General features: G+C 26.5%; 2 protein-coding genes across 3 annotated transcripts in view; both read left to right on the top strand.

Annotated features, from left to right (window-relative positions):
• The first annotated feature begins 2011 nt into the window (after window positions 1–2011).
• Window positions 2012–2770, top strand: LOC103572516 (uncharacterized). Its single transcript, XM_008551158.1, has one exon. It carries the CDS (start codon window positions 2012–2014, stop codon window positions 2768–2770), a length of 759 nt encoding a protein of 252 aa, XP_008549380.1.
• A 3416-nt stretch (window positions 2771–6186) lies between these two features.
• LOC106693472 (bromodomain-containing protein DDB_G0270170) overlaps window positions 6187–12253 on the top strand; it is a 79425-nt gene continuing 73358 nt past the window's right edge. For both annotated transcript variants that reach the window (XR_008403464.1, XM_014441248.2), the window contains exon 1: window positions 6187–7111. Coding sequence is in view for 1 of the 2 variants with exons in the window: in XM_014441248.2 (XP_014296734.1) it covers window positions 7067–7111 (45 nt within the window). In the remaining variant the exon portion in view is untranslated. The remainder of the gene's footprint in view (window positions 7112–12253) is intronic.

The raw sequence follows: 12253 nt of genomic DNA, 5'->3' as shown, positions 1-12253 counted from the left end.
AATATTTAAATTTACTGCGCAAGTAATAAGAATAATTAATAAATTGTTAATGAAAATAAAAAAATTTCGATTATAATTTTTAGTCTAATTACTATAATTATTGACACAAATAAATTTCAATAAAATTATTTAATTTCAATTTTGAAATTTCGCGCTAAGGTGGCGCTACTGCGCGTCACTATGTTCGACGTTCAATTGTTTGTTAACGTGGGGAAGGTCGATGATTCGCAAAATCGATTGCTTTGTAACAACTGGTGGTCCAATAGCGGCAGTCAGTACATCGACAATGGCAGTAGTGGTCCAGATCCTTCTTTACGTTTGAATAGAAACTCAGAATTGTGGCGTCGTGTAAAATTGTGCAGTGATTGTAAAATTTATCTTTTATTTATTTAAATTGTGTAAAGTATCGGTGGTGTAGTTAAGTGATTCGTGTTAGTTTAAAGTGGTGAGTGATCAGTGCTAGTATAAAGTGATAAGTGTTCAGTGCAAGTGTTGTGTTGCGAATTGCTGATGCTGATGTCTTCCAAGTTCCTGAGCAAACTCATCTGGCGTCGTCTGGTGGGAAATAGCAGTTAAGTGACGTTTTTTAGCTGGAATACACTTGGAGCAATTTAATTCAAATCTCCAAGTGTATTAGGACACCCTTCTGCATATTATTTCCCCACCAAGGTTTGTTCATACACTCAAGTGTTTCTTTTTTAATGTTTTAAATATTTTTTTATCATATTATGCCACCATTTTATTTCGACGTACAATTCAAAATTTTTCTCCAATCTCTCATAATTTATTTTTTAAATATTTAAATTTACTGCGCAAATCACATGAAAAATTAACAAATTATTAATGAAAAATAAAACATTTGAACCATATTTTTTCGTCCAATTAATATAATTATCGACACAAATAAATTTTAATAAAATTAATAAATTTCAATTTTGAAATTTCGCGCCAAGCTGGCGCTACTGTGCGTCGTTATATTCAACGATCAAATTTGCTAAAGTGGGGGCGGTCGAATGTTTAAAATATGGAGGGTAGAGGTACCTCTACCCTCCATAGTTTAAAAAGACGATTGCTTTGTATCAACTAGCGGTCTAATAGCGGCAGTCAGTATCATCTCCAATGGCAGTAGTAGCCCAGATCCTTCACGTCTAAATTAAAACAGTATTACAGTTAATTTGCGGAATTATCCATAAAATTTATTACTAATAGTCATTATTTAATTAAAATGTGCAGTGTTTGAAAAATTTTAATTGTGCAAAGTGTCTGTGGTATCCTTAAGTGTTGAGTGTTCAGTGCTAGTGTAGTGTTGCCAATCGCAGATGCTGATAACTTTCAAGTTCCTGAGCAAAATCATCTGGCATCGTTTAGTGGGAAGTAGCAGTCAAGTGACGTTTTTTTAGCTGCAATACACTTGGAGCAATTTAAATTAATTCTCCAAGTGTATTAGAACACCCTTCTGCATATTATTTCCCCACCAAGGTTTGTTCAAACACTTTTCTTTTCATTTTTTTTAAATTTTTTTAACTATTTTTCTATCATATTTTGCCGCCATTTTATTTTGACGTACGATTTTTAGTTTTCTCCAATTTCTCATAATTTATTTATTTTTCAAATATTTAAATTTACCGCGTAATAAAAAGAATAATTAATAAGGGTGCATTTTCCGCTACAGCTGCTCGCAGCGCATTTCAGAATGCACCAAAAATGACGCGTATACGTCAAATTATAATTTTAAATTAGCAGTGTAAATTAATAAATAATATGAAGAAAAGAAAACCTAATAGATTTTTCGTGTTTTATCAAAAATTATTCACAAGAAATTTGGACATTTAAATGTCAATTAAACAAAATAATTAATTAAAATTAATTAAAATGTCGAATTGAAACAAAAAGAAAAAAAAACAAATGAAATGGATGATGAGGTATTAAAATGAGCTTCTTATCTGCACGAGGTATTTTACAATTAATTACTTGGAATAGGTTAAAAAATATTTTTTTATCGTCAATAATTATGTATTACGTAATTGGAAACCCGCGAAGAACGAGTATAAATACGCAAGCAGACTACAGTAGATATAATTTCCGTGAAAAAATACCAAATAATCGAGTACGCGATAAATGTAACAAGAAACGACAGACTCTCGTTCACAAACCAGAAGAAGAAGTATGGTATGAGCCTTATATGAGTAATCTTCAGCATGAGTACTCGGATGCTTCATTAAAATGTGATTCGAAAGTCGAGTTACCTTGGAAAGACATTGCGCTGCCAAGAGATTCTTTGAAAATTCGTCCGCAAGTTGAAATTCCTGCTCACGATAACCAGAATCTGAAAGTGATGGGCGATAATGATATTGACAGTGATAGAGATCAAAGTTTGGAGAAGAAAGAATCTTCAGGAAAAATGGAATTGCCTTGGAATGATTTATTGGTTGATAATGTTATTGTCGAGATCAAAAAGTCACCAGAATTATTGGCTGTTTGTGATTCTACTTTGGAAATACCTTGGGATAAAATAGTTTTGGATACTCCAGGTCGTATAAATTCATTACCTAAAGCTGAAAAATGCATTAAAGAAGATATTGAAATTCCTTGGGATGATATTATGCTACCTAGCAATATTATTATTAAATCTAAAAGGCGAAAACATCCATCATCTAGTAACACTAAACGTTATTATAAAGTCGATACTGTAGATTGTAGGACATTGGATTCGTGCTGTGATCCCCGTTGTAGTAAAAATAAAAAAATTCAAAAGCCACCGAGTGAGTAGTATTTGAATGCTTTCCTTCAATATGAAAAATTGTATTAAATATATTGTGTTCTTTTTTTTTTTTTTTTTTTTTTTTTTTTGTATTTTGGATTTACAGAGGAACAGAATTATTGATGTAAGGAAATTGCGGTTGAAAAGGTGATTGGAAATATATTTAAGTTAGCCGACGTTTAATAATTATTTGATTTTGTTTTTTCAAACAATAAATTATAAAAAAAAAAATATTTGAAAAAATTGCACCGGTAGTTTTTAAAATTTTCTACATGTGCATATTTTTATTTTTTTTTTTTCTTGTAATTGATTTGTTGAAGAAAAAAAAATCCAAAAATTGTAAATTGTCTGTTAACTTCAGGATCATAATATATTTATATATTTTGATAGTTATATTTTTTTAATGTTATATTTTATTGTTATTTTTATCATTGAATAATAAATTTACTGCAATCGATCTCATCAAAAATTCCATGCATGACAAATTCAACGATTTGCATCGACTACTCAAATTATTTGTATTGCGATCGAAATAAATGAGAGCTTCTCGTGCACGTAGTATATGTATAATAAATAAATTTATGTGCTGTTTTTATATTAAATATGATAACGCAACACAATATGATAATAAGTATCGTCTTTCGTAAATTAAACTATTGTATTACTTTTATGAATATTTTTTACATGATTATCTTACTTCCAAGAAAATTTATTATGTAAAAAATAATAAAAGCTTAAAGAACATTTTTTTAGTGAAATTGTTTTTGCAAATAAATTACTTTTATTAATTTGCAAAATTGATTAATTAAAATTATGCATCATCATAAAAATATTCAATGAAATTGATTACTGGGCTATCGAAATGAATAATTTATAGAAAAATATAAAATTAATTGCATCAAATTTATCTAAAGCCATCAATATATAATTATCATAAATTATATTTAATTGTAATCTATTGAAAATATTCGTATAAAATAATAAATTCATAAAAAAAAACTTTTGAGCTTAGTCATATTCTAGCAGTGAATATCCAACTGATTGTAATTCAGAGTAATTGATGCAATACTATTATTTATCTTGATAATAATGATCTCAATGGGAAATTTACATCAATGGAATGTAATAAAATATTAAATTATCTAGCTGCAATTACTGGTCATATACTTTTTTATTATTTTATTTATTACTTAAAAATTACGATTTATCTTACAAGAAATAAGTAATTTTGATATCTCAGGTTTTTATTGATAAAAAAACTATCCGATAATATGTTTTTTTTATTTTGACAGAGATTGTTCATGTAAAGCATTACGGGAGATCTACACTGTAAAAAAATTTTGGACTCAGTATGGTGTAAATCACTTGGTGTAAAAATTTTGGTGTGAAATTACTCTAAATATCGTGTTTAAGCGGTGTCAATTAAAAATGTAAACACCATCAAGCGTCACTGATTAAAGAAAACAATATAATGAATATATATCGACGTTCTAATTAGCAAATTGTCTAACTCCATTTCAGAAAATCCTCCATTTATGCGAAAAAAAAAAGTTAAAAAAATTTTTTTTTTTTGTCTAAAAATCAATTTCATATCTAGTATATGTAAAGTATTTTTAGATACAGCCAAATTTTTTTTACAGCACATTGTTTCTTAGGAATAGTATACACATTAAGTAAAATAAGTAAAACTTAATGTGTATCATTAAGAAATAGTTTTATTAATTAATTCATGTTGGATTTCACTGATTCAATTTTAGATAGTATACCTTGTTCAAAAGTAATTCAATCGCTCTCACTATACTTATTATGAAAAAATTTAATTATAGGTATCATTTACTGGTTAATGTGAATAGATGAATAAATTCCAATAAATATCATCATCAATATTAATAAGTGAATAAACTAATTTTGCTCTAGGCTCTAAAAATTTTTTTCATTTCTATTATAAGATCAATTGATCATAAAAATTAAACTTATTACCCCTGGTTGTAGAAAATAATTTACTTAATGATAAATGAATATTTATACACTGTAAAAAATTTTGGTGTAAAAATGGATCCGTAGAACTTTACACGGTCGTATAGTGTAAAATAACGGTGTAAAAAATTCTTGGTATAAATTATCCATCCGTGTAATTGTAACACGGTGTAATCTACTTATTTTATAACATTCCGTAACTTCTTAATCAATAACTTTATTAATATTATTTGCACATTAAATAGTATTTTAAACATTTAAATATTTTTATGATTAATTTTCTTAACGGAAAATTATCATAAATTACACATTTACACGCTTGATGGTGAAAAAATTTTTAATTCACACTGGTCAAATTTAACACGATATTTGATGTAATGTTTACACTAAAATTTTTGTACCGAACCATTTACACTACACCGGGCCAAAAAATTTTTTATAGTGTATACACGGAAAAAATAGATGCTGCAACGCGGCGCAGTACTGCGGAATCGATAAGATGAGGAACAAGCCTCATGTACCAATTTTTTTATCAGTAAAGTAAAATTTCAAAATTTGAAAAAAGATTCAAATTTTGAATGAAAATTCTAATTTTGAAAAAAAAAAATTAACTTAAAAAAAAGTTTTAATTTTTTTCTAAACTTTGAATTTTATTGTAAATTTTGAAATTTCATTGTACGGACAAAAAAATAAGTACGTGAAACTTGTTCCTTATCCTATTGATTTCTGTAGGATTAAAATGTATTTGTTTTGAATCGTTTTTTAAAATCAGGGACTCTATTAGATTTTTTAAATCATTTAAATAAAAATTTAAGCAAAGTATCGCAGTATTTTATGATTCTGGTTTATAGTAAAAACAATAAATTTACAAGATTAGTCACACTGCAAAAACATTTCATCTCATGAAAAATATTATAAATCAGTACCGATAAGTCATTTTTATTTAAATTATTTTTATAAAACAATAAATATTTACATTTAACAAATTATAATTCCATATCCCAGTGAATCATAATTAAGTAAATTTGAAAAATAATTAGATTCGATAATTATTAAGTTACGGGTGTGAATGCAGCAGACATCAGTCAAATTTAAAATTATAAATAAATAGAGTAAATAATTAAAAAAACGATATTTATAAAAAATGCACTTATCTTCTAAAAATTTTATTTTATCAATTATTTACTCTATTTATTTATAATTTTAAATTTGCCTGATGTCTGCTACATTTACACTCATTATTAAGTTAAATTGTTTATCAATTAAATCAATTTGTTTAATATTTTATTATTTATTTACACATATTTTGAAAAATAATAAAATTTGAAGTGGTAATAAAGTAGAGCGACGTTATCGTCACAGCAACGAATAAGTTTAAAAACTTGCCGGCAGAGTTCGAGCATGAGCGCCATCGGATTCAAGAGAATTTGACATGAGACATCAGTAGGCATTTGCCATCAGACGCGGATGGAGTGTTAACTTAAAACTCGTATTAAAATACGAGTAGTCAGGTGTAATTGTGTGTGTGTGCGTGTTACATTAAAAAAAAGACAAAGTGAAAATGGCGTAGCTCAGTCTCGTCTCATTGCAACATTATTATTTAATTCAATCAATCGTAATGACTCGTTAATTTTATAAAAACCGGTTTCACGTATACGAATCCGGCCATTTTTTACACTTGTTTATACGCAATCGCCGTAACACTGTGATGACATTTTAGCAGAGTGATTGTGTCTTTAAATTTATATTATTTAAACTTGACTAACAATCAGTGTAAATTCAAATAATCAAGTGTCAGTTATGTATCCAAGAATAATTATTTTATTTATTTTTATTACTTGACATCCACTTAATCATCATCGCCAATAATAACAATCGAATACTTCAGCTTATCATTGTCGTCATAGTAATTATTTTACGACAATCAATGACGTTATTGAAATTACGTCGCGTAGTTGAGTGTCTTGTGATAAGAAGAATTTTTTTTTATTTACCTGATAGATAATGGAATTTTTAAATAAAATATTCAAGACAGTGATTCTTAAATATTAAAATGAAGATGTCATAGATATCAAATGCCAAGTGTCGAAAAAATAATATAGTTAATCCTCGTGACAGCTTATGACGACATTACAGACATCACGAGATGGCACCACTGGGATTTTGACATTTCCCTTGTCCTTAATTGAAAATTCGCAAAAACCAACACCTACATCTGCATATAGAAAATTAATCAAGTGGATTTTATTTATGACCAATTATTTTTTATTTAAAAATATTTAGTTTGGTTTATTTTATTTTTTTCTAAATGTCTGGGTTTCCTGTATTATGAGCAGAGAATTCTACGTTCCTTGTACCCCATACGCATATCCGGTGAGTAGTTTTTAATTTTTTAAATCTATTATTTTTAATTATGAGTGCGAATGTAGCAGACATTAGATAAATTTAAAATTATTAATAAATAGAGAAAATAATTAGTAAAATAAAATTTTAAAAAATGGGCATTTAAAAAATTTTAAAGTTAATAAGTGCATTTTGTATAAATATTACTTTTTTTAATATTTACTCTATTTATTTATAATTTTAAATTTGTCTGATGTCTGCTATATTCACAGCCATGACATCAGATAAATTTAAATTATTAATGGAGTAAATAATTAATAAAATAAAATTTTTAAAAAATGGGCATTTAAAAAATTTTGAAGTTAATAAGTGCATTTTGTATAAATATTACTTTTTTTAATATTTACTCTATTTATTTATAATTTTAAATTTGGCTGATGTCTGCTACATTTACACTCATTTTTTTATTCAATGTTTACTTCAGTACGCGTGTGCGTGTGTTTTTTATTTATGGATATTGATTTTATTGAACGATTAGAAAGTTTGTGTTCACGACCTTCTGACAACAATTTTTCTACCGGCTATATAAATCCATTGTTTTCCTTACACGATTACTCGTAATCGTTGATTCATTTTACTCTAGGCTACTACACTGTAGTTATATTATTATTATTGTACGTATTTATTGATGAAATCATCAAGGGAACCCTTTGCATAATTTATTTTCAAGCGTAGGATTTTTAAATTGTGTTGTCGGGGTTCTTTTATAAAACGTTTTTTTTATTTTGTAATTGAAAAAATTTTTTTTATTCATTAAAGAAATTTTACGATCCTGAAATAAAATGATACTGACGGTAATTGGCGCTTAATTATTTTTGTATTTTGTTGAAAACGATAAATTATAAAAAAAAAAAAAATTGCACTTGTAGTTGTTTTAATTTTCTACATGTGTATTTTTTTAGATTTTTTTTTTTTGTAATTGGTTTGTTAAAAAAAAATCCGAAAATCGTTAATTGTTTGCTAACTTCAAGATCGTGAAATTGAAAAACAATTAACAATTTTCTGATTTTTTTTTTTTAACAAATCGAAGACAAAAAAAAAAACTAAAAATATGTACGTGTAGAAAATTATGTAAATCATAGGTGCAATTTTTTCAAATAATTTTTTTTTTTGTAATTTATTATTTTAAAAAGAATCTAAAAATTAGACCTTGGCTAACTTCAGTATCATGGAGATTTTCACTTTAAGTTTTATATAAAAAATTAAAATTAAAACTTTCATTAAAAGATTTATAAATAATAATTATTATTATTATGATTATTGTTATTATTATTATTATTGTTATTATTTATTATATGGAGTAGACAAATTCCTTGTCGTAATGTCACGTAATGTGAGGCCTTGTTAACTTTATTACTGTTCAGTAGTTTAATAATCAATTATAGCAAGTGTGTGATACGACCAAAGTTCATTTGATTCGAGCATTCACGTGTGATTTAAATTTTTTATTTTATTTTATTATATTACTCCATAGTCTTGCAATGATTTATCTAAACTGACAACCTGTAAATTTTTATAAATTATTATTTTTATCATTTTAAAATACGAGTTTACTTTATGCTTAATAATTATCTTTATTTTAAAACGTGACGAAAATTTATAATCAATTATTTGATGAATATTGATAAGTTATTTGAATAAATAAATTGATCGGTGGTATTAAGGACGGTCTTTTTACACGTGAGTCAAATGAGGATTACTTATTTACTTTTTCTAGTGTCACTTGAAAATAAATAAATAAAACAAACGTTGCTTTTTAATGAAAAAATTGTATACCCATTGAAAATTTTTTTAATAAAATTAAAAAATTTGATATCTATATGAATAAAATACTTTGAAAATTTATTTAAATGTCAAAGTTCACAAATAACGAAATTTATTATTAAATTTGCTGAGCAACGATTATTGAAAATTTTTCTAGATTGGAGTAGTTTAATTATATCTTTAATGAGCAGAAGTGAGGCTTTATATATTCCGGTTTGCAGAAAATTTTTTATTTTCAAGCGCTCGGGTAATAATATTTGACCGAAATCACGCCGAAATCATAGAATTTCATTTAATAAGGCCAAAATTTGGTCGAAATTACACTGAAGTCGAAGAATTTTATTGAAAGAGGCTGAAAATCGGCCGAAATTTTATGATTCTAAATAAACAGGCCGAAAATTGGTCGATATAATGAGTCGGCTCATTTTCGGTTTTTTTTTAGGTTTAATTATCGGTCATTTTTTGGCCTAGCTACTTTTTAGCCTTGTGTTCACTACCTGGATCTTTTTTCGGCCGCGAAAAAATTTGATTATTATTTTGGCTTGAAATTTTTTTACCTGGGTATTTATTTAACGGCATATTGAAAAATAAACAAAATTTTTGAGTATATTTAAAAATTGAAAAATGTTTAGTTGGAAATTTAAGCCCAACTGAAACATAGAAATCTATGAGATAACTTAGAAAAGTTATCGCTGCTTATCAAGACGTCGTAAATGAATGCGCTTTAGCCATAAATATTTACGAACGTATCTTAAGTTCAACCTTCAGATATGTCTAATAGCTGTTACTTTTGTTGACAATCTCAAATATCTCGTTGACATCCTCTATTCGTACTGATAACACCTTTAAGATTATTTAAAATATATTGATTCTTGTTAATTAAAAATGGTGAATTCATAAGGAGGCAAACAACAGATTACAAATTTAGAACTTAATTTTGACCATAAATTGGACGTTTCGTCCTCTTATTGGGATTTCCTCAGCAACTTGTTCATATAATCTCTATCGTCTACTGATATGATCGAGTTTTTTATTTAAAAAATATCTTGACAGATAATTTTTGACTTTGACTGTGACATATTTTTTAAATAATTATAAGATATAGCCAAAATATCGGTCTTAGTTATCTGGAAAATGGCACTACAGCCAATTTTTCTTTTCTTTAAATCCTTCAAATCTTTTCAACTCGAAAAATCTAAAATTTCGGAGTTAATCCATTTTTAATCGGCTCGGTTTTAAAAAGACAGAAAAATCGCCGAGTATTTATAGGCCTTTAAAAACTGAGCCAACTTCTGTATTAAAAATGTAAACAAAAACCTAACACATGTGAAGTATGACGTTATAAATAATTGAATGACATTGGTATCAAAATTTTCGGAAAACTGTCATTGGTTTCAAAATTAGTAAGGTATGGGAAAAAAAATTAAATATTGAATAAAAAATTTAAAAAAATGGCCGATAATGAAAATTTAAATGTACAAATTGTTGAGGATTTGGGTGATCCGATTCCCGGTAGTTCGAGGTCAGTACAAGAAAATTCTTTTTATTACCCCGTTCATGAAAGAATAAAGACTGGTTTCGGTAGAATGGTTTGTTTATTATTTGTTTTAAAATATAATTCTTGTTTAATTAATATTAATGGTCTTTAATAAGAATGAGTTTGAATTATAAACAGTAAAAAATTATAATATAAACTACTCGATTATTGTTTAGAATAAAGTTTGTAATTATTTTTAAATTATACGGAATAATAAATAGATTAGGTCAAGTCTGCCGAACATTGGTAATCACTTGAAACGTTTAATGAGATTTAAAAGCCAGCGAGAGGTAAACTATACCGCGGATAATCTTAAAGAAGGGGAAGTAGAAGAACTAAATGAAGGAGAAGATGAAGACGCAATTTCTAATGAAACAGTAGCTAGTGATTTAAACGATTCGTTCCAATCTTCAAACTTGACCTCCAATTTTACGTTGGGTAATTTTCTCATACTATTTAAAATTTTTTTTATCTATTGTATCTGTCAAACACGACCTTTGACACTTGATAAATTTATTTTATAAATCTCTTAGAACATCCATCAATGTCTTTATATCTGGACAATAATATGAGTCCAGGCTCGTCAGATCAAATGGAAATTTCAATTAGACCATCTAATTTATTTCAATATTATTCTACTAATTTACCATTTGCTTCATCATCACTATTCACAAGTAATAAATCAATTATATATTTATTTAATACCTTTCTATATTATTAATATTTAACTAATAATATTTTGACCTTTTGAAAAGTGCTCAAAAATTTATATTAATGGTATTTAAATTTTATTTAGAATGTTTTGAATTAATTTCTTACAAAAAAACATTTTATAATTTTTTGAAAATATTTTTAATGACTCAGATTATTTATAAGCCAAAGCTCTTGTTTTTTTTATTGTTTAAATTTTAAAGATTACCGCATTATATATTTTAAAGTCATCAGAATTTTATTATATCATTTATTAGTTATATATATTTAATTAAAGTTATGTAACAAATACCGGCTTTTATACATATCCTTATTCAATTCAACCGGAAATTGATGGTTTGTAAAAAATTGCTTGTGCTCATCTATAGAAATTTTTATATAATAAATAGTATAATATCTGAAAAGTATGGCGGCAAATTTAAAAAATTATTTGCCACGTGATTAACTTTAATTTGAGTTCAAATTTGTTTGGTGAATAAATTAAAAATTTTTTAATTTTTATACCAACTAATTTATAGCTAAACAAATTTGATTTTTTAATTTTAACTATAGTTCATAGGCCCATTCAATTGATGGCCAATTTTCGGCCTATTTTTCAAGAATAACAATTTTTCGGCCAACTTTCGCCCGCTTTCAATAAAATTTTTCAGTCTCTGCGTGATTTCGACCACATTAAGTCTTTTCGGTCAAATATTTTTACCCGGTAATAATATTTTTAGTATTTAAAAAAAAAGTGAAGACTTTTTTGACCGTAAATTACGGCTTATGAACTATGATTTTATTCAATAACTATTTTTATAAATTAATTAGATAATTAAAATAATTATCAAATTATATAAATGCAGATAATATACCAGCAGAAAGTGATATGACAATATCAACATTGTATTATCCAACAAGTGGAGTTAACCCATTGATGATTTCACAAAGTGTAAATACAAGTTCAAATGTGATTTATGATAGGACATTAACGGATTTAATTAATGAAGAAGGTGCAATAGTGGCAGGAAATCCTTTTGAATACGCAGCAACCTTGCACGTTCCCGTTGGGTATGTCAAATGCTCAATATGTGTTATAATTCTATTAATAAAAGTTATTT

Source organism: Microplitis demolitor, chromosome 3 (genome assembly GCF_026212275.2).
Source record: "Microplitis demolitor isolate Queensland-Clemson2020A chromosome 3, iyMicDemo2.1a, whole genome shotgun sequence".
Lineage (NCBI taxonomy): Eukaryota > Metazoa > Arthropoda > Insecta > Hymenoptera > Braconidae > Microplitis > Microplitis demolitor.
Note: the sequence above shows the minus strand (reverse complement) of the source record. Positions and strands in the feature narration are given on the sequence as shown.